At 42.3% G+C, this 26,830-nt stretch overlaps 1 protein-coding gene across 1 annotated transcript in view; it reads right to left on the bottom strand.

Annotated features, from left to right (window-relative positions):
• The window catches only part of uggt1 (UDP-glucose glycoprotein glucosyltransferase 1), a 33,875-nt gene extending 7,045 nt beyond the window's left edge, over positions 1–26,830 (bottom strand). The window contains exons 1-30 of the mRNA XM_027274829.1: positions 26,738–26,830; positions 21,623–21,761; positions 21,186–21,265; positions 20,762–20,892; positions 20,551–20,663; positions 20,296–20,470; positions 18,561–18,657; positions 18,379–18,457; positions 18,046–18,146; positions 14,608–14,707; positions 14,449–14,509; positions 11,973–12,064; positions 10,380–10,530; positions 9,373–9,492; positions 9,185–9,270; positions 8,624–8,759; positions 8,350–8,481; positions 7,779–7,943; positions 5,783–5,903; positions 4,987–5,085; positions 4,176–4,270; positions 3,222–3,428; positions 2,932–3,063; positions 2,716–2,846; positions 2,478–2,573; positions 2,116–2,218; positions 1,917–1,996; positions 1,117–1,306; positions 230–388; positions 61–146 (exon numbers count right to left, since the gene is read on the bottom strand). Coding sequence (XP_027130630.1) covers positions 61–146; positions 230–388; positions 1,117–1,306; positions 1,917–1,996; positions 2,116–2,218; positions 2,478–2,573; positions 2,716–2,846; positions 2,932–3,063; positions 3,222–3,428; positions 4,176–4,270; positions 4,987–5,085; positions 5,783–5,903; positions 7,779–7,943; positions 8,350–8,481; positions 8,624–8,759; positions 9,185–9,270; positions 9,373–9,492; positions 10,380–10,530; positions 11,973–12,064; positions 14,449–14,509; positions 14,608–14,707; positions 18,046–18,146; positions 18,379–18,457; positions 18,561–18,657; positions 20,296–20,470; positions 20,551–20,663; positions 20,762–20,892; positions 21,186–21,265; positions 21,623–21,761; positions 26,738–26,762 — 3,482 coding nt within the window. The 5' untranslated portion in view covers positions 26,763–26,830. The remainder of the gene's footprint in view (positions 1–60; positions 147–229; positions 389–1,116; positions 1,307–1,916; positions 1,997–2,115; positions 2,219–2,477; positions 2,574–2,715; positions 2,847–2,931; positions 3,064–3,221; positions 3,429–4,175; positions 4,271–4,986; positions 5,086–5,782; positions 5,904–7,778; positions 7,944–8,349; positions 8,482–8,623; positions 8,760–9,184; positions 9,271–9,372; positions 9,493–10,379; positions 10,531–11,972; positions 12,065–14,448; positions 14,510–14,607; positions 14,708–18,045; positions 18,147–18,378; positions 18,458–18,560; positions 18,658–20,295; positions 20,471–20,550; positions 20,664–20,761; positions 20,893–21,185; positions 21,266–21,622; positions 21,762–26,737) is intronic.

The raw sequence follows: 26,830 nt of genomic DNA, 5'->3' as shown, positions 1-26,830 counted from the left end.
ATTTTTTTTTAAAAACTATAAGACATTTCATCTCTGTGACACGAGTCTCCGTGTTATTACCTGTAAATCTTGTAGATTTCATCAGAGCGTCCTTTCCTCATCTTCAGGATCCAGGCGCCCGGGTTCGCCTTCAGCTGAAAGTAACCCTGCAGACACGAGAGATTTACAGTGTTTGTGATAAGAGAACAAACTAAAGAATAACGTGTTGAACAACAAGACGGTCCCTCACCAGGTTAGCCATGACGATCGTATCCACAATGACCGGCTCGGAGGCGGTTCCCAGGGTGAACTGGAGGCCCCGCGGCGGCTGGCCTGAACTGACGTCAAAACAGTGTCCTTCCAACAAAAGGTGCTCCAGTTCGTACTCTGCCGCTACGATGTTGTCCACCTACAAACACGACCAGACCGGACGAGTAGAAGTTTAATTTGTGTGCAGGAGATTCACAGGCGTAACGGTTACTAAATAAACCCACGGCTCCGTGGTAAAGTGGGGTGCAACAGGAGACTTTGATAAAATAGGCCATTCGAACAAAAAGAAGAAATAAAGAAAGTTTAACAGCAAGATTATAATTAGGGACTGAATTAAAATGACTGGGGTGCTGAACCATATGTTTCAGCCTCCCCAGAGTTAATCACGTTTCTTTAAAACCTCCTCTTGAGTTAGAATAACTCGACATTTTTAGTACAACTTGTTCAACCGTGTACCCCAATTTAAACTTTAAAACACACACACACACCTCTGTATGTTTACTTTTATGAACTTTGCTGTAAGTGACTCTTTTCGATGCAACTAATCATGAAATAAAATATACATTCAGAGCGAGAGAGAAAAAATTAAAGACTCCCCTCTGCCCTCCCAAAGAAATCTGACTCCAGGAGAAAAATCACCTCTTCCTGCTTTTGTGACCCTACCATTTATTTGTTTTTTTTGCACAGTCCCTTAGACAATTAAATGAAAAATAAATCCAAAGTCATATCATCAGTCTAAAGGGGGAGGAAGGTACAGCAGAGGAAGCAGCGTTCAAACACTGACTGATGACGCACATTAAGATCAGAGAGCAGAATGGAGCGAGTTAATAACTTCAGACTTTTTAGAGTTCACTGCTGCCGCCGTACCTCCTCAAGGTAGATGTTGTCCAGGTCGTATCGGGTGTGCACGGACTCGACCATCCAGCTCTCGGGAGTGTTGAGGTTCAGGGTGAAGAGGGGAGACTGAGGCATGTCCAGGAACTTGGCCATGGGGCCGGGAGAGAAACTGCCGTCGGCTTGAAACACCACCTCCGGCTCCAACACATGGCGGTAAAAACTGGAAGGAAACACAGACGATCACCATTGTTAGATTTTCCTGAGAAATATTAGATTTTCTAAAAAGCAAGAGGCCAGTTTAGCTAAAGCTGAAGATGTTGTGTGGAGTTTAGATCTCTTTCTGAGGGTTAGTAACAAAGTATTTTAGATCCAGCATTGTTCACTGGCTTGTAGCCTTCTTCCTGTTGATGCCTTTTAGATCAGTGGAACAGTGTGAAACCCTTGGCAGGAGCATCCATCGCATGCGTGAGTCAAACAAAACAAACAGCACCACGGCACTACCAGAAGTCTAAAACGCCACAGGGAACTTTAAGCAATTGACCTTGGAAATAAAAGTTTGACAAAACAATCACAGCTCATGATATCAGAAGGCTGTGTGGCACAAAAAAAAACAAACTAAAAATGATCCCTCTATATTGATACATTTCTGGATTTTTAAAGCACACAGTGATCCTTCCAGATCTGTAGTCTGGCTGAAGTCTGGCTGAGATGAAAACACTTTGACAACATGGCTACACAGCATTATGATATTTCAAAGATTCAGTGCCTCAAAATAAGAAACGCAGAGAGGTTTGAATGTTAAACTTCGAGCCAGAGTTTCCTGTTCTCACCTCTTGAGCGGCATTTCTGACAGTTTGGATTGGCAGTTCATGAAGACCCGTAAGTTGACGTTTACCAGCTGCTTCAGAACCTGCAGGTGGCGAGACGAAGAGAGACAAGAAAGACGGGTTAGAAATGAGATGCGGACGGGGTCAAGTAGACAGAAAAAGACAGATCGCGTAGTCCAACGAGGGACGACAGTCAACCTACCAACAGGAGAGGAGCTAGTTTCTGTGCGTCCCTGGTTACAGGATCCACCACGGCAACAACATCGAAGTAGACGTCTCCCTCCTTAGGGCGTATCTTCACAGCACTGCCAAAAAAATCAGCAGATCGATAGTTAAAAAGAGAAACTTCAGATTTTCAAGGCTCTTGTTGGAGGATGCATTGATTTGTTTGTAGTCACAATAAATCTGAAGGTACAGTTGATGTACAGTTTTTGAACTTTTGATACAAAATCTCTAAAAACAATTCAGCTAAATGACCCTGGAGAAAATCCACACAGAGAAGTCTCCCCGGGGAATGAAAGGTGGCCTGCTAGTCTAAATTATGTGCATGTATTACAACTTTACCTGTAGCGGTCATCGGCAAAGTCGTATTCTACCCGGGCCTCTCCTTTGGGCTGAGAGGAGAGCAGAGCGTCCACCTTCATCACAAGGTCGCTGGCCCTGAGAGAAATCCATCCGTTATTTTTTATGAAGTGGAGGCAAACCTACTTGGCAATAAAAAAAACCTGATTCTGAAAACTCAACACGATCCAGTTTAACCTTGTGGAAATCTACAAATCTGCAGCTTTGAGAAATAAAATACCTGTCCTCCTCTGTTCCGAAATGCTGGACTTTGCTCTTGATTCGCTCTCCGGACGTTTTCAAGATGATGCTCTCTAACAGCAGGAAGTCGTCCTGGTTAAACACCTCCTCCTCCTCCAGCGGGCCTATGATCTGGTGGTAGATGTGCACGGTTATTCATAAACGCAGACTATATTTGCTGTATGTTGATCAACGAGAAACAAAGACTGTGACTCACTCTCCCGTTGCTGATAACAGCTTTCTGTCCTTTCTTCAGTTTGAGTACGTCTCGGCAGTAGGCAGCGTGGGAGAGCAGGAAGTCATATTTGGGACCCTCGTACGAATCCTTGAACAATGACACATCCATACCCTGAAGGAAAAATAGAAACCATGTAGGCAGTCCATAAAAAGGAAACACAAGGAGGGGGAGAAATGTTGTTAATTAAGTCACAAAGCCTGACAGAGGGAAACATGATCTGAATCGTGAGCTTCGTTTCGATGAAGTGAAGCTGAGTCCGACCGCCTCACCCCGACAGCGTACTCTCCGATGTCGATTCCCTTCTCCAGGGCGGCAGCGGTCTCCTCTTTGGCCATCTTGGTGATGAAGTTCTTGGCGTTATTGGCGGACTGTGTCTGCATGGCGGCCCAGATCGCTCTGGCCACGCGGCTCATCTCGGCGGACGGAGCCGTCGACGGGTTGTTGATCATCCCCAGTCGGACATTGTTGCTGGTTTTCTGTTGCAGAGGAAAGTGAGCGTTAGTGCAGGAAAAACAAAACCGCTGATCTGGAGACGATACCAACTACACACATACACTGTTGTAGACTAAACCGATACCGCAATATATAATTTAACAGCTGCACATAACTATGATGGAACATTTTCGGGTTTCCCACTCTTCCTACTGACACATTCGACCCCAGCGATATACACTGCAGGTTCACAATGTCTCAGGTTCATTATAGGTCATGGCTACTTTCATCTGAGTGATACATAAATTAAAATTTACCAGGATAACACAGATTACTTCCAATATATTTGGTCATTTTAATCCCCGGGTGTTTCCATGACTGAAAAACGAGCAGCTAAAATTTCCAGGTTTTCCAGGACCTATTGGAACTTTGGGAAAAATGATTTGTTCTCTTGCTCAGTGGCTGGCTCGGCATGAAGGCAACAAAATCCTGCTATAACCACCTGTTTCAGCTGCCACTAACATGCTTATGTTTAACTTTTGAGTTAAATGTTTGTTGTGTATTCAAAGCTACGTGTAAGGTCGCCTGGTCCATCCCTTTCTGGAGACCTGAGGATCCAGATTGGAGTAGCACCCAGTCCGACACAATGATTAAGTCAGCCTGACACTCTCATCAGCATCACCATCGCTCATTATCAAGGAACAGAAAATTTCCTAAAATCTCGAGCTATTCCTTTAAATGACTTTCCGATCCGCACACTTCTGTGGTCTGGCGTAAAAAACTTTTTGTACCATGTGTCTGATGGCGTCATAAAGAAGCTGACGTCCCGAGGGCTTGTCAAAGTCTCCGACCACCCAGAAGGTCACAGGACGGATGTAGCCATCATCTGACAACAACAAAAGAAGAAAGAGAGACTGTCAAGAGGAACAAACTCACGAGGAGAAGGAGGCAAGTGATGTTTTAGGTGAAAATGGGCAAAAATCTATGTGGGTAACATACCAGGCTGCAAAAAAGACTCATATATTCTTGTTTATCTACTTTAAAAAAACTTTAAACTTTGGAAATCTTCAAACATTCTCCATGCAGCTACAACACGTGACACAAAATGAACTCCCATGCTCTCCTAAAGACGGAAGAAACGCCGTTAGATCTTAGTGAGCAGTGACGTAAAGACATTTTTAGTAGTTCGATTTTAGATCCTACTATAAAAATCATGCGTAATTAGTAATTTGTGTGTCCGCTGAGAAATACAACACAGATGGAGGAGCGGTGGTGGATTCACAAACATTTAAACACTGCCAACAATCCAGTTCACAGAAGAAGAAGAAGGAGAAGAAGAGGAAGGAGAAAAAAAAGAGCAAAGTGAGGAGGAGAGGGAATAATTTGGAGTAAAAAGGGTGATTACCATGCCGGTTGGTGGTGGTCATCCCTGACGCAGGGAAGGATTTTAAAATCACATGAATAAGAGGAAGAAGGAAGGAGAGGACAGAAGGAGAATACATGAGGAGAGGAGTTTCAGATTTGAAGCACGAGCATCCTCTTCCATTCAGGAGTTGTTTGTTTTATTTTTATTTGAACGGCTACCGCAGGGAACCGCCTCACCTTTCTTAGTCATGTAGTTCATGCTGTTGGCCACAGCGGTGCTCTTCTCTTTGGTGTCGAGACTCGAGAAGCGGGCGTAGTCGTCTATGAAGTGGTTGTCTGCAAGGAGAGGACGAAAGGAGTGAACTGCAGATCAAGAAGAAGGATTCATACATGTGCGTGTGCACACGGGGGAACACGAGCATGCCATCTGTGTGTGTTTATGTCACAGAAATATCCAAAATTATGCAGCGTGTTTGTTCTCATACATATATGTATACATTTAGCAGCAAGCCACACACACACACACACACACACACACACACACACAAAAAAAGGCATAAATATTTTAAGCAGTTACCTAAATTAATCAAATATTAATACCTGACTTGAAATTGAACCCAAATTAAAAATAAAAAACGGTGCAACTGACTCTTAATGTTGCTGCTAATAGGTGGAGATTTATAATGAACAGGTTGTTTTGAAAGTTAAAGGACGTGAGTCAGGCTGTATTTGCCTGATTTTTTTTCTAGAGGTTGCATATTTAATGAGAAGAAGACCAGATGAATATAAAGTCGGCGTATGATTAAAAAATGAGAAAGCTATCGATAAAACACAAGCCGTAAAAAAAAAAAAGAAGCTCACACTGCATCGGTTGGATGGTCGTGAGCGGAGAAGATGAAAGTTAGAAAAGTTCGTCTAAAGCTTAAAAGAAAAAAAAAAACGCTATTGACAAAAATCAGTTAGTCAAACTTGATGTATAAGAAATAAACCTCGCTCAATGTCATATCTGATTACATCCCTAATGTGTACTCACTGGTGTCTGACAGGTCCAGGTACGTCCTGCTGGTGGACAGCACTCTGGGGTTGATGCGAGGCACGACATTGGGCTGATTCATGATGAAGTCCACGACGTCGTGATCTGTAGCCAGCTCACCCTGCGAGCCACATGAACACACACACACACACACACACACACACACACACACACAGAGGACGTTAACAGGAATAATTCAAAAGGCAATTCTTCACCGTTACTGCGGCGCCAAAAGCGATGCGGGAGGTGCTCGTCCGCTTGCTTTTCATCCTTTTAATCACGGCTAAGACAGACGTATCGGGACTGAGCAGCTCTTTCACGGCAGTTACTGATGCTTGAAAAGTTTTCCTCTGACACGTTTGGATTAAACATTAAAAAAAAGGGAGGAAACAAGAGCGATGACTAAGAGCGGGTTCACCACCAGAACTGGTACAGAAACTCAATTAAACACTGCTTTAAGACCTTACAAAAACAGGGGCCTTTGAATTCAAACATTTGGCTCCTCGGAGTGCTGGAGCTACATTAAAACGGGAAGGCACAGCAGATGGCTCACTCACAAAGATCCAGCTTCAAAGAAGACATAATATTCACTACAATCCTCGACTAGTGCGTTTGCAAAAATGAAAAACTCTCTTCCCAAAAAAAAAACATCTTCTGCTCATTTAATTCGACTTCTATACTGCATCAGCGAACTATCAGTGAAGATGCATCCTTAAAATGTGCACAGTGATCTTCAGTTTGTCCTGCATGTACATAAGAGCTCGTCTGGACTGTGTGAAAAGAACTACAGCATTCATGCAAAGTGAATTAAAGCCTCAGTTGTGTGGAATTGACCTGGAGAACATAACAGACCATCTCCGATTCCTAACATTGAATTGAACTCTTGCGTGTCTTCTGTTTGGAGCTCCAGGACACACAACTCAAATATTCACATTTCTTTCTGTGCAAGAATACAAACAATATCGCTGACGTAGACTGACTGCACACCTCCAACACTGGCTGGTTGTACAAAGTTGTTTTTTGATACGATACCTATGGAATATCTGACATGTAGGTCCAAGTGTACGAGTCATGTAAGATTTCTTGAAATATATCAGTACTGAACTGGCAGCCGTTGTGTTGAAGGATCTGGCGGATAGACACACTGTATGAATACGTAACTGACTGTAACGGGGCTGTACGGATTACAACACGTACTTGCTTAAGATATATAATGTGTGATGTGTAACGTGGACTGCCCCTTCTTTTTATTTTAGTTTTTATGTGAACACAGAACAGATGAGAGTCTGGAGTTTTACATCCCAATCAAAGGAGGCTCAGGTTCAGGTCGCCGACCACAAGAAATGATAATATGGTTAGAACAATCCCATTTTCCACAGTATTTATCCGCTTTCTCCTCGTTCTTTGTACTTCAGCCACCCCCTCAAATCATCCGTCATCTGGTCACAGATACAGGTCTCTGAGTTTCATCCCTTCTGCCATAGCATCTATCTATCTATCTGTCATGCAGTTATTGCTAATTATGTTAATAAGAAGATGGTAGGAGGGTTCCTCTGGAGAGTTTTGTAATTGTTTTTTACTTACAGCCATAAAGATCTTCAAAAGGTATGAGTCACTCCTATTGAAGCCTTTAGGAATATTTCCAAGGTACAAAAGAAATCAATCTGTCCCACTTCTTTCCAGAAAAGGCTTTAACATAAGCTCACGTCCAAAATATATGAGCACTGTCTGCTGAAAGTGATCCACACTCCCTCCCCGACTTATTATTCTGTTACTGTTTGTCTTTGATATTCGACTGATGCTCGCCCTGACTGAGGATGTGTTCCCCCGCTGTCTCTTTATTTTCCTGTGACATTCGTTCAGTCACTTCGGCTGCAATCAAAATTGATTTTACACTTGCAGATTAATCTAAATGATCAAATCGTCTCTATTAAACCTTAATGAAACGATAATGTGCCTCCAAAACGAGCTCACTGTGACTTTACATCAAACTGACCAGGTAGACGGCCCTCTGGTAGAAGGTGGTGGTCTCCAGGATCTTTTGCATGGTGACCGTCTCCAGTTCGTCCGGGTCCAGCTGCTCGCGTTGGTACGGTATGCCGTTGTACATGACCACAGGCAACGGACCGACACCGGTCTGCTCATAGTAAGCCCGTCCTTCCTGAAAGAGGAGACATGAAGAGACGTTACTCTAGTTTGCGTCAGCCTTCTTTTCATTTCAGAAGCATAGCAGAGTAGGAGGACTTGTGTCTAAACAGAATCTTGAAAATCCAACCCATGTGTTTTATTGTTTGACTATTGCAACAGTTCATCAGGTCCACACCAAAACACTCTCTGGCAACCACAACTTCTGAAAAATTCTTTCAGAGTTCAAACAAGTGTGAAAACACCTGTTTGAGTCTCTTCACTGGCTTCAAGTCAGAGACTGACTAAGACAAAATGATGCTTCTAATGTGTTTCTGCCACATTAAAGAAGAGATCTTAGGTTACGAGACGTGTCTGTCGACCCACTGGGGGTCTCTTCAAAACACAACTGAACCTCCCAGATGATGAAGTGGCGCTCTCACCTTCCGGTTGCTGTCGTAGCTTGAATCGGCTCCCAGGATGCTGCTGACCTCCACGTAGGGAAACCTCTTCTCCAGCACTTTCACCACATCGCCAACACTCAGCTGTCCACCGATAGGCACCCGGTTGAACATCTGGAAGGAAATCAAGATGGAAAATTTCAGTTTGAGGTGGATAAAAGAAACTATTTTACCATTCTCTGCTCGGCCACAGGTGTCAAACTCTGTGTTCCCTTTAAGATCAAAAGGTGTGAGTGTTTGTGAAAGGTCGACTCACTGCGATGACGGCTTCAAATGCACTCTGACTGTCCACCTCGTCACTGATGTAGTTGTAGGCTCGGACCAGCGCCACACCTGCATCCTGCATACCGTCTATGTCCTCTTCATCTGACACCACAAACACCAGGCCTATCCTGAAACACACACACACACACACACACACACACACACACACACACAGAGCGAATAAAGTTTCAGCAGTTAAAATTCAGAGTGTGTGCTGTCTGCTTCATCAGTATTCAAACAAACTGACCATCCCAAGATGCTACATGAAGGCAGGTATCAAAGGTCTCCCAAACCTGCCTGAAAGACTCCTAAATTAAAATCCTTTTTAAGTACACACTCTGACTGACTGCTCCCGCCCTGCAGCGTCGGTTTGGGATTTTTCTGAACTGTGGAGCCACTAAAAATACTTCTTCTTGAAATATCCTCACTTACATAACTCACATTTATCAGAAAATGCATGTAATGTCCAATTTATAAAAGGAAGAAACTAAAATATCCGTGTCTGTTCTCTTGATTCTGATGAGTTTTCATGCCAGACGGCACAAACACCAACCTGAGTGGGATGTTGTTAGCATAAAACATCTCTGCAACACTAAGCAGCTCAGCAGCGTTCTCCTGAGTGGGGTCCAGAATAATCACCTGCGACACACACACACACACAGAAATGTTGGTATTTTTCACAAATATTCAGATCCGTTTGGATCCACAAAGGTTTGTTTGGTTAATCGGATGTGGACAAACCAGATTGTGGAAGTTCTTGCGGATCTGCCTGATGACTCCGGGGAAGGTCGGCCTGAGCAGCTCCTGCACGTTGTAAGGCCACGAGCTGTACCTGTGGTCCGTCTCCAAGTTGTTAATCCACTAAAAATGAGAAAAGGATTAAAAAGGAAATATTTGAATAGTTGCCGCTCGACAGCAAATACGAAAATGACATTTTAACACTGGTGGCTGAAAACTGGAGCTGCAACTAACAATTATTATTACTGTCTATTAATAAGTTAAGTAATACAAATATCCAAAAAGTACACCTTGTTTTGGTATTTTGATATACGAGAGAATATTTGATATTTTTGCCTGATGAATGATTCAAACAACTGACCAATTATCCAGTGGTAGAAACTAACCAAGTCCATTTATTCAAGTGCAGTACTGTGGCAGCTTTCAGGTGCTACTTTATACTTACTTCAACGTATTTGGTACCTTCAGTTACTAGTTACTTTGCAGATTCAGATTAAACAGCTAAATTATGGTGTATTATTTTTGATTAGGAAAAGATCAAATAAAATATTTATATATTTTTACCTCTACAATGTTTTTATTAGTACTTCTACTAAAGTACAAATCAGGCAGTATCACAGCATCAACAATCAGAACTGATTTTCTGTCCATCTATCTATCAGCTCATCATTTCAGCACTACTGAAACTCGGCGATTCAAGTGTCAGTTCGTGGTGTCTATTAAAGGTTATTGCCAATCTGAAAACATAATTTCAGAGTACTTCATCTTGACTTCACAGATCAGAGCTGTCATTTGAGCTGGCAGCTGTTGCGGATATAAATTAGATGTAAATGTGGAGGGCTTAAAACTTTTCCGGGAACATTCTCTATTTAGGTAGTTAAAAAAACTGCTTTACAGAAGAACCTCCAGATTTTCCCAGACATGTGGAAACAAGAACAGACGGGTATCAATCATTCATTAAAAAGGTGCAACTGTTGCTGGAAGAGGATTTCATTCATGGGATTTCTTACGCTGATGGCGTGGTTGCGGATGTCGACAGCGTAGTCAGAGTCAGACGGCTGGACGTTGAGCTTCAGGATGTCGTGGATGTACGCCGTCTCGATGTGCAGCGAGCGCAGACCCTCCATCACCCGCGCCTCGCTGCGCAGCACCTCAAACACACTGCAGGGAACAGAAGTCAAGAGGAGTGTACATTTACGAAAGAGTGTATATGAGCATGAAACTACTTTCTTTCTGGGACAGGGCTCATTTAGAATTTGGAAGAACAAGTAAAAATTCATTAAAAATAGAAATAAAAATGCAAATCTGATTTTAAAATATCATTTGAACACAAACGTTTTGAAGTTTAATTCATTTAGAACTGCAATTAACTGATTAATGAATTAATTAACAAAAAAAAAATCATTAGCAACAATTTTAATAATCAACAAATCATCAATATTCATTCGCTAGTATCAGCTTAAAAAGTAAATTAAAGACACTGAGGTGGGTTTGGAAAATCATAAATAACTAGACGATAAATCAGCAGATTAATTTACAATAAAAACTTTTTTTAGCTCTACATATCAGTCATATTTGTCATGTTCATTTTGTGTTTTTATGTCATTTTAGTTTGGATATTTTTGGACAAACTATACTGTACTGTACATAGACAAATTGATGAAGTTTCGAATAATTTATTGTATTTTTCTGGTTCATAATGATGAAGTTTCGAATAATTTATTGTATTTTTCTGGTTCATAATCAGCAGCTCATTTGCATGCTCAAAATTATCTGTCACATGTATTGTAAACTGCGTCAGCCTTTTGCACAGTGCGTCTTATCCAGGTTATAATTGCTCTGTTTAAAAAAGAAAGCTGAGAAACATTCAGTAAAGGTCAGTAAAAATCTCTAATCTGTATAGTAGACTGTGAGTTTATCAGGATGAAAATGTTACACGTTTGAAATGAGACCAAATATTAAAGTTTTATCGTGTGTCTGCTCATATTCCAGACGTTTGATCTAAATGTTTGAATGAGAAAGAGACACAAACGTCACCTTAAAGACCAAAAAAACTGCTTTATAGTTTAGTACTACTACTTCAAAACTGCACTCGGAATATATCCAAAAGGATTTTAAACAGACTACACTTCTGGACTTTGAAGAAGCCAGGAGGGCTGTTGCATTATCTTGGCAGAGTATGGATGCACGATAATTGAGGCTGTGGATAAGGGAGCTTTCGGGTTGTACTGATTAGCTCGCTGAAGGCAAGTGGAAACATTTTGTCAGGCACCGAGAACCATAAATGAAACCATTAAAGATGGAAATGCTGCTTTACCTGACAGGAAACTGTAAAAGAAATGTCTTAATTTATTTGTATTTTATGTTATACTGGTGCAAGTTAAGTTAGCGTGTGTGTTATGTTTATAGTCTCAAACTGTATGTTTTCCTGAGAAAATGACAGTAAAGATACTGTGAATAAAATATATAAATGTTCTAATGTTTACTTTCACAAGTTGAGTTAACGGCTGACATGAGATGTTAGGAATAGAACAAAAGAGATGCTACACCGCTGATGATAATGTGCTGCATATTAATGTGAGACCATGGCTGTGTGTGTTTACCTGAAGATGTCTTGTGTGTCCAGATCTATATGCAGCCCATTGATGAACAACGCTGAATCCCCGGGCTGCAGGCCCAGAGTTCCTTTGAAAAACTACAGAGAGGGAGGGAAAGACGTCAACACGAGTAAACATACTGCTCACATCAAACCCTAAAACTCCCCCGTTCGACTCCAGCTGAGCAGCCCACCGCACCGTGCAGCAGGTAACGTCAAAGCCGGCCATCGCGTAGTCAATTATATTGTAAAACTGGAAGCAACAGTCAACACAAAGCTGTAACGAGGCACGTTGTCTGCTCCAAACAAGCGCTGACAGCTCTGTTTAAAATGAGTCTGTTTAGAGCAATCAGACATCACGCTAAACAAATCTAATTATTAGTGAAAAGGGTGTGTGTGTGTGAAGTTGTGTGAGTGTTTGTGTGTCTGCGCAGGCAAAAGGAAATCTCAAAGTCGTTCTGGCGCAGTCAAATCTTATTACCGAAAGACAAAGACGTCAGATTAATCATACTCCAGACACTGCAATTACAACAAGACATGATTAACACAAATATTGTGCATCCCACTTAAACAGTGTGTGTGTGCCTGTGCATGTGAGAGAGAAATGTCTGCATGCAAGTGAATGTGTCCAAACTACTTCAATCAATAATCATTTCTCGCTGCAGGACTCGCAGCGCGACTGCCGAATGAATCACAGATTCAGTAATTAGGACGTTTGCCGCTCACCCTCACCACCCACCCAAACTCCTGTCTGCAAACTGAGATAATGCGAGCACAGCTTGAGGAGAGGGGTGAGGAGGCGGGAGGGAGGAGGAGGAGTGAAAAGATATTTGACAAGGGGGAAAAAAGGGATGATTACCTATTGCATTAGCAGAAAAAAAGCCAAGCACATTGTCAGGAACTGAATGCTTTTCAAGTCAGATGTTGTTTACAATTTATCGCATAATAAAAAAAGGTGAGGGGGACAAAACAAACACGGGAAAGGCAGTTCTCGATCGCAGAGATTTCCCTGAAGACGGCTAAGAGGCTGAGGCTGTGTGCAATAACGCTATCTTCCTCTCTTTATTTTTCTCCTTTATTGGATTAGATTGGTAAACAGCTAAACCTAAACGATCCTTGACCACCGGACAACCCAAGTCGGCAGCATGCCGGACTAAGACGAGACAAGAGGAATGAAAGAGGATGAAGATTTCCAGTCAGTGGGCAGGTTTCAATGAAAATGTGGTGCAAAGTTTAAACGAATTTACAGAAAATGAGTCACCATCAAATAAAAAGACAAAGAATGTCTCAAATACAAAAACAACAAATAAAATCTGAACAAAAATCTCACTGGAAATGTAATTCTAAAGAGAGACATCAAATAAAAACAGAATAACAATAATGTATTGAAGAAGGGTCAAATGTATAAAATACAAATTGGGGCCAGTATTGGCGCTTCAATATTCAGGCTCTAGTGATTGCACTGTAAAGGGTTGGCATTTCTGTCACTGTCAATAAATTCCACAACAAGGCCAAAACCAACAATTTATTGGTCCAATTAAAGGACACATTCACACGGGATCGGGCTGCTGGTGGTGGTATTAATTGTGATGAATGTAACCGCTGTGAAACAATCAGAAAATAACCTTTTATTTCTCTGATTAACAGGCTTTATAGATGCTGGAGCTCGCTCACTCTCATTCACTTTCTACATCGCTCAACCACTGCTCGCTTGGTCTCTCTCTTTCTCAAACTATCGGAGACAAACCAAATTGAACCTCTTTGTGTCACTATTTTGCAGCATAAATTGTGAGTCAGACTCAGATTTATAAGCTGGGCACGTGAAATAAACAAAGCCAGAACACAACAGGTCGAGTATCAGTGTTTAGGGCATGAATCCACATGTAAGGTCGGGCTGCATTTTTCCGAAAAGAATAATGGATCCGCCTCAACTTCTCCATCGTAGGTTGCTGCGTTTTTGGTGGGACATCCATGCGGCCCACACTGTGGCAGCCAAAACATGCTACCCCCTTTAAAATGAATGGAAAAACTTGTGTTTTCACTGCAGCGCTGGATCCTGTCTGAATATTGTTGTCCAAAAATACAATAATGACTACGTACATGTACACGGTAGTTTATTTTCAGCTCATCCCAAATACACTGTCCTGCTGTAAATACTCACTAAAGCACCAAATGTGCATAAATCCGCAGCCAACAAATGCACTATTTAGTCTTGTTTGATTGAAGTCTGAAAGAACTCTGAAAGATAAAAACTACAGTGCCCAGCTGTACTTTTTTATAGAATAAACAATGTATTTGTGACTCATTATTAAAGATGTGTCAGTAGGAAAGGATGGGCTTAGGCTAAGAGCCACAGACAGGGTAGGAAAGAGATGAATAACAGACTTTATTGACATGAAGAAAATATAAAGCCAGGCTCCTCTGATAATGAAATCCTCTGATCGACGAATAACTAAGAGATGAATAGATGGACGAACACGCACCTTTTGGTTCTCGCCGATCTCCTTGCGGATCTCAGAGTTGACCACTGTTTTAGTGATGGACCTGCGAGAGGAAAAGGTCAGACTTGAAGTGAAAAACTGCAGACTTGATATCTGAAAAACTTTTTTTTTTTTACTGCAGCTACTGTTTGTGTGCGATACCTGGCTTTGGTGGGAAAGTTCTGACTGAGATCTTTCATGACGTTGAGGGCATCGACAGCGGGAGCAGCGAGAATGCGAGCTGCTGTCTGGAAACTCAAATCTATAAAAGAAAATGTGGGTGGATGGGTTATGTAGGTAAGACAAGGAGGGCAAAAAAAAAATGGGAAAGAGATGATTGGACAAAGACATAAACACACAAGAGGTCAGAGAGAAGGAGAAACAGAGAGAGAGAAGGTTTTTCGACAAAATAAAAGCATGATGAGAAAATGTCTGAGAATCTGTACTCTGTGAATAAACTCACAACAAGGGAACAATTCAGGAAAGAAATAAAGAGCAATAAAGATTAATTTACCATCATTAATTTAACAAGTCTACAGGCATGCTCGCTGCTCTTTGTCAAGATAAACGAGTGTAGCGTAGGCACTGAAGTATTGCTGGTAACTGCCTCAGTGACCAAGTTAAGACCTGAAGCATGTCGAGGTTTATCAAGGTTCATTGGAACACACTTGATTAATATTCATAACATTCTTAAGACTACGAAGATGAAGAAGAAGACGACTAAGAAGAAGAAACTTTCAAGGATTTCAAGGACCTGTGGGAGCCATGCTAGAGACAGACAGCTCTGCTGTACAAGAGACCTGATATTTCATTTTTAAAGTTTTATGTCTGATAAAATGTTTAAGGAAAGAAAACATTACAAAACAACATTACCCTTCTCTCTCTTTTATTAAGAAGATATTTTTTTTTAAATTATGTGCTCATCTGTGGATGATCCATCCTTTGAGTGTTTGGACATAAATCCAAATATTCAGGCTGAAACTTAAAGTTCTTCCTGTCTGCTGATTATTTTTTACCACCAACAGCTGGACTCGAGTTGCGCACTCGACTGTGGTGAATTGTGGGATACGTCGAGCTCTGGAGTGCCACTCTGAAGCCTTATTAGGAAAAGTGTGAATCGAGTGTAACGCGTGCTGGCGTTTTTCCCACCACGTGGGACACACTTCATGATCTGCTTTGCAGTGCGGGAACGTGCACTTAAAACACTCAAGAGCACGAATATGGACGAGGGGGCAGATGTGTTTGTCATGTTCACATCTTTGTTGCATGTTAGCGTTCTACTCCTTCCTATGGATTTTTGAGGTCCAGTATGTGAGATTTAGGAGTGTCTATTGGCAGGAATTGAACATCATAATAATTAGTATGTGTATAATAGCCTGAAAATAAGAATCATTGTGTTTTTGTTGCCTTAAAATGAGTCCTCTATATCTACAGTGAGAGCAGGAAGAAACCAAACACTGATCTAGATTTGACCTTTTGCTTTTTGTGCAAAGTTTTTCCTACATGCTTGGAAGGAGAGGGTGAGGCGTAAGAGAGTATTCACCGCTAGGTGCCATTAAAACCTACACACTGGACCTTTAACTCACACCTGATGTCATTAGAGTGCATCCTCAGGGCACCACGACTGCCCGTACAATTCACGCCAATCAATCGAGGAGTTGTTGTTGAGAAATTTCACTCTGAATCGAAATGATGGATCTCCTGTCTGATTGAAACTGCCGTCCCTGGAGCCATGTTGCTAGCATGGCATCGAGTCATCAGTTAAGCAAATTAACATATTAATTAGGGAATTACTCCATGTTAGGATGCTTGTCTTCACACCTGAGGCATTAATTAAACCTGTCTGAAAGCATGGAAAAGGATTCAAGGCAGGATTAGGAATGAATATACAGACGTATGTATACAAATGTACATAAAGGCACTCTTTAGAAGTGTGTGGAGCTTCTCACTTTCAAAGGAGAGGATGAGCTTGGCGAGGATTAGTTCAGTGCAGTGAGCATCTCTGTAATAATGTTGTAGCCTGTGTGATTATTAGCCCCTTGAGGTCTCCTTCTCTTTGTAAACAGGCTGAGCTAATGAGCCCCAGAGGTGCAAAAGATAAAGAGAGACGCCCACATGACAGTCTGACAGTCGGGCTCTCTCATCCCCTCACATCCTCCGTTCACCACATTCAAAGCAGCTGCATGCTTTCATCCTGACCATACCTAATGACAGAAACAACTCTTAATGTATGCAAGTGGGAAAAAATAAGTATGAGATGGACTATATGGTGGACGCACGATTTTAAAAGCTTCCATAATAAACACGGAATCCAACAAATGATGCAACCTTGATCGATAATGATTTTTCATGCTGCAGCTTCTTCAAGATATCACGGCGCACATGTATCAAGAGGATGCCGATCGACCGCGATCATTGATTACAGGCCGACACGGAAACATTTTCCGCTGTAGGTTTGATTCACCGATGGAATGATCTCACCGTTAAAGCAGCAGAAGCCAATATTTATTTCAGTTTATTTATGTACGATCGATGCAATTAAGGAGAATGAATCAAACTAATGGAACAACAGCTTTCGACGGCACAAAGTCAAATTCTTGGATTAGTTAACTTTCAATAATTCCAGGCAAATGTTTTCATAAACCATTTTAACATTTAAATTAGCAGAAAACTACATCTAAATTTCACTTTTATATATTTGATTCCACATCAAGGGATTCCTGTCTATGCCCCCCTTTTAATTAGTTACTGCTCAGTTAACACCTTATCGTACAGTTACACCATTTTTCCCTTTAGTAGCTTCAAGGTTGTTGGATCCAATTAATCCTCACGGTCTGACAGTATCATTTAAACATTCAGCATGAGCTTGTTGCAGCTCTTTTCGTTGAAGACATGTGATGTCGGTGAAAAGTTCAATGTGCGTTGTTTCATGCACATTTTGAAGAACAGTAACGAGGATGCCGATGATGCACAGCCTCGGCTGATTTTTAGCCAGAGGAAGCAGGACTACCAACATGGCGGTCTGATTTTGAGCTTCAGAACGGCTCAACGGAAACCTACAGGTGACGTCACACACACGCCGTCCATTCAAACCGTCCACAAAGTTTTTAGTCATGAGGTTTTGAGGTCTGTAAAACGTTCCACCAGATTTCTTTGAGTCAAAAAACAGCTGATCATAAGTTTGATGGTTGTGAAGATCTGGAAGTTCTGTCATTAGATAATTGTCTTTTGTCAACTGTAGCGACGAAACTAATGGACACAGAGCTGAGTCCGAGTCCTGAGGGTGTATTTAATCGATTCCCCTCACAATTTAAGTGACAGGAATGATGCCTGCAAGTGTTCACAGCAAGCTGAGGAAGTGTTTGGCGCATGTTCACAGGGCCTCAGTTTATTTTCATTAGCTGTCAAGATGTTGGCTCTGTCAGTTTTACATATTTGTTTCACTCGGCTGTCAGCTGCGGTCTATTAAGTACAATCATTTATAACACTAATTGGCATTTCTTGCAACAACATCAACGTATCCAGTTGTACAGTCGGAAAAGGGAAGAACAATTTGCTGAGTGAGGAAAGAGGAGTATATGATTGGGAGAAGAGACCCACCTTGCATTTGCCAGACTTTCAGCGGTGCCATTTCGTTGGTGCTTTCTACCAAATGTTTCCTCAACTCCTTCAACTGCTCTTTCAGCTCTGGGTAGAGGGTTCTGGTGAGAGAGACGGCAGACAAGACAGATAGAAGAGAGAGTAAGAGAGTTGTCGGATCTGTTTGTTTTTAGCTTAGTTCATTAGAGATAAGGGTCTACACGGGCAGAGCTCTGAGGGAAGAAAATGTAATGAAGAAGGAGAAAAAAGGCTTGGCTGGTGTGAGCGCGGTGCAGTTTCTGGAGCTATGCCAAGCTTTGAACTTTTATCACAGGCTGACACAAAGTCACTCACTTCAGTTTGCCAAAAAGGAATCCCTGGACCTCGTCCACTGGATCATTCTCTCCGATCACTGTAGCATTCACCTCCGCCCCTGGAACCACAATCAATTGACTCCTTATTCTCATCAGGAGTCCTCTGGGATTACACCATCCTGAGCGTGTACGTATCAATAGTGTGTGTGTGTGTGTGTGTACCTTGGACTTGTGTGTCGTCCTTTGCCTTGTACTCCTGGCTTTTGATGGCCAGCTCCACTCCATATCCAGACAGATAGACCTTCTTTTCACTCGGTTTCTGGAGGGAAAGGAAGAAGCATTGTAAAACGGTCTGTCAGATTCCTTGACAGTAATCTAGCCGTCTATCTAATTCTCCATACAAGTATGCAGAAAGAAATGTTTGCCCAAGCGGCTTCTGTTGTTGTAAAAGGCTCTGTCAACTTCTTTGTATTCATCTTCATCTCTGCTCTGTGAAAAAAAAATGAATCTCGCTCGCATTACAAACACACGACTACTTTGACAGCTTTCAAGTACAGACAACCAGCTGTTGCTTGCTAAGTGCTGAAGACAGAAACTGCACCCTGATCGTCCCCGAAGCTTTTGAAAGTAAAAAAAATGAAGAGCGGTAAGTGTTACAACCTCTCCAGTGCCCAGGACCTCATGCCTAACTGACAGATGGTTGGAATAATTTAGCATAATTAAAGGGGGGAAAGACGTATCAGCTGTATTTGCATGTGGAGGAAGAGGCAATCCAACCTTAACTTGGCGTGATAATCTGAAGAAGCACTTTTCATCGCAGGTGAGGAACTTTTTAAGACAAGTATGAGCTGAAAGTGCTTTTAAATCCTGATTCATGTTCATAGAGAAACAGCATATTGGCTTTTGGAGGCCGTGCAGTACTACTACACCCTGTGACAGCTGCTGCAGATGGAGATGGAGAGGAGAGCGCCGATTCACTTTTCCTGACTTGAAACTTTAAGATTTAACCGGAGAGCTTCTCCACTCACAAGGACAGCACTTAAAAATAGCTCAAAGTCACACCAAGACCCACAAGAAGTAGAAGTACACTTTTCTAAGAAATCTACATCTAGATGTTTTCCAGGCCTCGTTTGGTGTATTTTTTTTAAATCACTTTGCACTTGTTGGTTGCAACGTGCAAGTGAAGACACAGATTAAACAAAATTGGATCAACCGGACAAATTTAGAGGTGGTCAGGCTCACATTATGATCAGATCACGAGCCCAGTGAAAATGCACGACCACAAACGTCGAAACATCAGTTTATGAAATTAGCTGTCAAAATCAGGTAAAAATAAATTCTCAGCTTCAGGACTGTGGGGGTGACTGAAATGTGTCAGATGAGTTAAAAAAAATGACATGACTAACTTTGAAACACTCTGAGCTGAGATGAATTCATCTCTCTCTCTCTGCTCAGGGTGGCCTCAGCGTGTCATCGAGACACCCTTAAAAGGACCGCCCACAAAATCCTGGACTAAAAAACTGGTGAAAAACTGTTTTAACCTCTAACTCCACATTTCAGTTCTTTTCAGCAACTATTTTCCAACATATTTAATGTATTTTGAAAGAAATCTCAGAATTGCCTTTGCACGGGTAAAAGCTATAAGCAGTAGCTGAGTCTTCTCTCCATGAATGATGCCTGTGAGAGTCATTGCCTCCCTTGTCCTGGCACATGCCTGAGTCTATTTGGATCGGATCACAATGCGGGCACAACGGAGATAATAGGAATGCTAATTGCAGGTGTAACTGAGACCCACAGTTCAGATGTCATTGTCCAGATAAGTTTAGACACAGATCACGTTACTACCACGTGTGAATGGGGCATTAGTTTGTGGGAAGGTAGGCCATGTTAAGGTTTAACGTACATATCATTCACCATGTAAAGTGAATTTTAGTCTAACTGTGTGAGAAACACCTACAGCCAGGTAATGGCGGAGCACATAAGTCGCCAGGCCTTCATGGACTTTGGATGTTACGACTTGGTGAAGCTCCTGGAAATCTGGTTTCCCAAACTCGGCGTACAGAATGACAACGGGAGCATCTGGATTGGATCCTGGGTATCTGTGATCGCCTTTGAAAAGGTATGGCTTCGGCCTGAAAGAGAGACAAATGTAAGCCAAATGTTAGATCAGATGTTATTTTCCTGGTTGCTCGCCCTCGTCGTCTTTGATTACCTCTCGGGTGCTGTTTTCAGCAGCGCTGCTAAAGCATCTGCATCGCACGTCTTCTCTCCGTGGACGCTGAAAAATGCTGAGCAGCCAGTGGGAGGAGGCTCATTGGACGCTATCTAAAAAGAAAGAACAGCAGGATGTTTGATTTAAAAGAATACAGCACTCCTCACATGTACAAGCCTTCAAATGTAAAATCAAGTCATCCTGCTGTTACCTGTTGGAAGGAGTATACTGTTGAAGAGTAGGCTCTCAGGGAGAGGGCGAACTTCAGCATGTTCACCTGGACGGAGCTGAGCACGGCGCTGGCTTTCTTTACAATCAGGTCATAATAGGCCTGATCTGTGTCTGCATGAGGACAGCAAACACAAACACAAGGGACGAGTCAACACTGTGTTCATCGACATGTTTTCTTTGCTCCTTTTTTACTCACAGAAAGTCACGGTCTAACGGATTTAACACAAATGAACAGAACAACATTACACTCTGCAGCTCTGTTCTACCATGTTATTGCTTGCATAAGTGTTTGGCCAAAACACTGACACTGCTTTTGCTGCCAAGAGTCTTGCATACACATCATAAATTCAGCTGCTTGCAGCACAGGGACTAAAAGCGAAAGCAGTTCTGGAGTTTTACTTTACCGTCATGCTCTCCTTCTATGTTCTGACTGGACTCCACAAAGTCCCAGAACTTCTCCTGGCTCTCCTCGGCCAGGAACTCACTGAGGAAGAAGAGAGAGGATGAAGTTGGCTGTTTCATAAGCTTTATGTGTATATATGCTGTGTACATTTTTTAATAAGCTACACATGGATGAATAATGAACTTGAGAAAGGCTTTTACGTTGCTCGCCAAAGTCAGAGGTCAGCTGCAGCATGCAGTGCAGCATCTGAAACCTTTAAGTATTCAGCATTTTGCTCAAGGACAAATCAGCGAGACAGAAGTTTAAACTCACTTAGAGGACAGTCTCAGTAATGACCCTACAAGCCCCGAGGACATCGATTTATCTATTATCTGCTTCCCAGATTTAATGTCAGATGTAATGCGGCCAAATGGCTGCTACAGTTGAGCGGTGTCGTACCTGGCCTCCAGCAGCAGAGGAGTGTCTGCCCATTTAGTTGTGAGGGTGGTGGTGACAGCCTTTGAGTCGGCAGCCCCAGACACTGCAGAGAGCAGCGACAGGAGGAGGGAACAGAGGAGCCACATCTTTAAGCCTTCACCTTAGAGAAGAATGGAGGAAAATGAGTGAATGAGATAATAATCAGAGAGAGCCAAAGAAGAGAGAGCAAGCTGTTGGTACGTGGCACCAAAAAGCATCTTGGATGACACATGGACATCTAAAATACATGAGCGGCTGCACCCAGAGCGAACACAAGGCAATCGCTTCGATCAGTCTACGTGCGAAGGTGATAATTTATGTATTCAGGTTTGATGTGTGTGTGTGTAGGTGATAATTTATGTATTCAGGTTTGATGTGTGTGTGTGTGGTTAGCTGGATTTGGCAATAATCTGATATTATTATTTATTAAAGGTTTATGAAACATAATAAACTGCCAAGATTACAACATTTCAGGGCAGCAACGAGGCAAATGTTATCAGACAATCAAAATAAACCAACAATAAAGATAAAAACAATCTCATTAATATGAAATACACTTTGGGAAGTGATTTAAAAGATGACTGAGTCTGACTCAACCTAAGGTCTTCAGGATCACCTTTAGTCCACCTTTAGTCCACCTTTAGTCCACTCCACCTTTAGTCCACCTTTAGTCCACTCCACCTTCAGTCCACCTTTAGTCCACTCCACCTTTAGTCCACCTTAAGTCCACCTTTAGTCTACCTTTAGTCCACTCCCCCTTTAGTCCACCTTTAGTCCACCTTTAGTCTACCTTGAGTCCACTCCACCTTTAGTCCACCTTTAGTCTACCTTTAGTCCACTCCACCTTTAGTCCACCTTTAGTCTACCTTTAGTCCACCTTTAGTCCACCTTTAGTCCACTCCCCCTTTAGTCCACCTTTAGTCTACCTTTAGTCTACCTTTAGTCCACTCCACCTTTAGTCCACCCAACTTTAGTCCACCTTTAGTCTACCTTTAGTCCACTCCACCTTTAGTCCACCTTTAGTCTACCTTTAGTCCACCTTTAGTCTACCTTTAGTCCACTCCACCTTTAGTCCACCTTTAGTCTACCTTTAGTCTACCTTTAGTCCACTCCACCTTTAGTCCACCTTTAGTCTACCTTTAGTCCACTCCACCTTTAGTCCACCTTTAGTCTACCTTTAGTCCACCTTTAGTCCACCTTTAGTCCACTCCCCCTTTAGTCCACCTTTAGTCTACCTTTAGTCTACCTTTAGTCCACTCCACCTTTAGTCCACCTTTAGTCTACCTTTAGTCCACTCCACCTTTAGTCCACCCAACTTTAGTCCACCTTTAGTCTACCTTTAGTCCACTCCACCTTTAGTCCACCTTTAGTCTACCTTTAGGTCCACCTTTAGTCCACTCCAACTTTAGTCCACCTTTAGTCTACCTTTAGTCCACCTTTAGTCCACCTTTAGTCCACTCCACCCTTAGTCCACCTTTAGTCTACCTTTAGTCCACTCCACCTTTAGTCCACCTTTAGTCTACCTTTAGTCCACTCCACCTTTAGTCCACTCCACCTTTAGTCCACCTTTAGTCTACCTTTAGTCCACCTCGTGCCCGAGGACCTGAGGCTGCACTCTGACTCAGAGCGGAGCAGTAATTCAGCAATAAAACTGTGAGTTAAACCATGATGTGCTTTTAAAAAGGGTAATCAGTAACATCTTAAAATCCATTCTCAGACTCACTTGTAGCCAGAGTGGGAAATTAACTTTTTTCCTATTTTTAAATGTGAACATCTACCAGACACTGATAGATGAATGTTCAAATCCTCCAGCCAGCCGCTCAACGGGAAATCATTACTTTGTGTCTGAAAACCACCAACCGCTTTCACATTTTACCAGCGTTTGGTTGGTGCCAATTTTCCACCCTGCTGGTAATCAGTGAAGAGAGGACGCTGTGTTTTGTGCTAGCTGAAGGCTTGAGACAGCTTTTGTGATGACATGATCGTATCGTGTCATCATTCTGCAAACTGTTACTCCAAATTAACGATTCCAGACAAGAGGTAATCAAAAAAGTTTGGACTGAAATCATATAATACAGAGCAGTCGGACATAAATCACAGTTATCTCCATCTGCAGCAGCTGTCACGGGGTGTAGTAGGACTGCACAGCCTCCAAAAGCCAATAAGCCGTTTCTCTGCGAACATGAATCAGGATTTAAAACTTCTCATCCGTGATTTTTCATGCATTTGCTGTATTATGACACATCTATATCCTTAGTAACACTGTGTTACTGTTATTCAGCAAACACGCTAATAATATAGATTTGCTTGGTGCAATCAGTGCAGCGCAACGGGGCCCAGAAGCTGTCGGGAGCCTATCCGCATGAGTAGGGCACCGTGGTGAGCCTCTCCATGGTGACAGAGCAATAGTCAGTGAGTGGTTGTGTGTGTGCCCGTGGGCCAATTACAAGTTTGTTACTTAGCAACTTTGCCAAACAACCGTGCCTCCGAGTTAAATTTTTAATGTTGTGCTCACATTATCCATAATCCTAAATACACAATCAAATCACTGCAGACCAACTAACCTATGTAGCTCAGTCTACTATGGCTGCAACTAAAGATTAATTTCACAACGCATTGGTTTCTCATTTAATGACTTCTATAAAACACCGGGAAAGCAACGAAGAACGACCTCCAGAAGCTCTCTGATGATACAGCTATCGTGGGACATGTATCAGAAGGAAATGAGGAGGTCAACACAGACTTTGTAAACTAGTGCGAAATACCTCAACAACAAACTGCACTGGTTGGACAACACAGACCTCCTGTACAGAAAGGTCAAAGTCGTCCCCGCTTGCTGAGGAGACTGAGGTTATTCTATCTATGCAGTCGTCTGCTGGAGGGACAGAAAAAAGACTCAACAAACTGGTCAAGAGGGTCAGATCTGTCCTGGAGAGGAAGTGGAGGGAAAGGTGGATCATGAATAACTCCTCTGTGGAGGCCTTAAACAGCTCCTTCAACAACAGACTGCAACTCCCACCATGTAAGAAGGAGCTCTACCACAGGTCCTTCATTCAAACAAACAGGTGTCAGACTCTTCAACATTGTATATTTCTTATCCGCCTCAAAGCGCTTTGACACTACACTACATATCTCATTCACCCATTCACTCACATTGTTTGACCCGTTTCCCTCTGGCAGACGCTACAGGTGCACTAGAGCCAGGACAAACAGACTCAGGAACAGTTTCTTTCCCAAAGCCATCACCATCCTGAACACACACATGCACCAGCCCCCCAGCATGCAAAAACCTCTTATGCAATGACTTCCTGTGCAATAGTCTTACCTGTGTGTCACGAGCAATAATTGTATAATTGCTTTTACCATTTGCTACAATAAACAGTGACAATAAAAGCTACCTTTAGTCCACCTTTAGTCTACCTTTAGTCCACCTTTAGTATACCTTTAGTCCACCTTTAGTCTACCTTTAGTCCACCTTTAGTCTACCTTTAGTCCACCTTTAGTCTACCTTTAGTCCACCTTTAGTCTACCTTTAGTCCACCTTTAGTATACCTTTAGTCCACCTTTAGTCTACCTTTAGTCCACCTTTAGTCTACCTTTAGTCCACCTTTAGTCTACCTTTAGTCCACCTTTAGTCTACCTTTAGTCCACCTTTAGTCTACCTTTAGTCCACCTTTAGTCTACCTTTAGTCCACCTTTAGTCTACCTTTAGTCCACCTTTAGTCTACCTTTAGTCCACCTTTAGTCTACCTTTAGTCCACCTTTAGTCTACCTTTAGTCCACCTTTAGTCTACCTTTAGTCCACCTTTAGTCTACCTTTAGTCCACCTTTAGTCTACCTTTAGTCCACCTTTAGTCTACCTTTAGTCCACCTTTAGTCTACCTTTAGTCCACCTTTAGTCTACCTTTAGTCCACCTTTAGTCTACCTTTAGTCCACCTTTAGTCTACCTTTAGTCCACCTTTAGTCTACCTTTAGTCCACCTTTAGTCTACCTTTAGTCCACCTTTAGTATACCTTTAGTCCACCTTTAGTCTACCTTTAGTCCACCTTTAGTCTACCTTTAGTCCACCTTTAGTCTACCTTTAGTCTACCTTTAGTCCACCTTTAGTCTACTTTTAGTCCACCTTCAGTCTACTTTAAGTCCACCTTTAGTCTACCTTTAGTCTACTTTTAGTCCACCTTTAGTCCACCTTTAGTCTACCTTTAGTCCACCTTTAGTCTACCTTTAGTCCACCTTTAGTCCACTTTTACTCCACCTTTAGTCCATGTTTAGTCCACTTTTACTCCACCTTTAGTCCATGTTTAGTCTACTTTTACTCCACCTTTAGTCCATGTTTAGTCCACTTTTACTCCACCTTTAGTCCACCTTACTAACTTGGAGGTGACAGATGCACACTCGGGGCAGCAGGTGAATATCCAGGTAAAAACAGAATAACACCTGTATTTACCTGTTCATAATATAAAGAGGAAGAAGTCACGTTGATATTTGTGTGTCTGGATGTTTTGAGTCTGCAGCAGGTAAATACAGAATAACACCTGTGTTTACCTGTTCATAATATATAAAGAGTGTCTGGATGTTTTGAGTTTGCAGCAGGTAAACAAACAGGTAAATACAGAATAACACCTGTATTTACCTGTTCATAATATATAAAGAGGAAGAAGTCACGTTGATGTTTTGAGTCTGCAGCAGGTAAACAAAAATCTCTCTGGCCAATAGGAGAGTTCAGCGTGGCTGCTCCGACCAATCAGCGCACAGTTTGTACATCCGGACTGTTTCAATGACAATCCCCGGCAGCTGTAATCAGAGTACTCAAAGGTTCACGTTACAAAGCCACGCAGACATCTACCTGTCGGAGCCTCGCCGTGAATAAACACCTGTAAACACCTGTGATGCTGCGTTCACGGCCCGACCGTTACCGGTCCGTGAACTCACCGCGAGCTAACACAGGAGCTAGCTCAACTGTTCGACAGGATTTAAACGTGTTTCCGGTTAAATTACAGTCAGATACTGTCACACCTGTCAGAGACAACAACACGCAGCCGGTAACTCCGCCGTTTATTGTCTTATTTTGTAATAAACGGATGATTTGTCCTCACCGGCTCTGACGCTTCCTGCTCCCATGTTCCGCTGGAGAGTGGGTGGGGTCCTGTCAGGCTGAGGAGGCGACTACAACGCTGCCTGTTCAGAAT

Source organism: Larimichthys crocea, chromosome XXIV (assembly GCF_000972845.2).
Source record: "Larimichthys crocea isolate SSNF chromosome XXIV, L_crocea_2.0, whole genome shotgun sequence".
In the NCBI taxonomy this organism is placed as follows: Eukaryota; Metazoa; Chordata; class Actinopteri; family Sciaenidae; genus Larimichthys; species Larimichthys crocea.
This window is presented reverse-complemented; position numbering and strand designations above follow the sequence as displayed.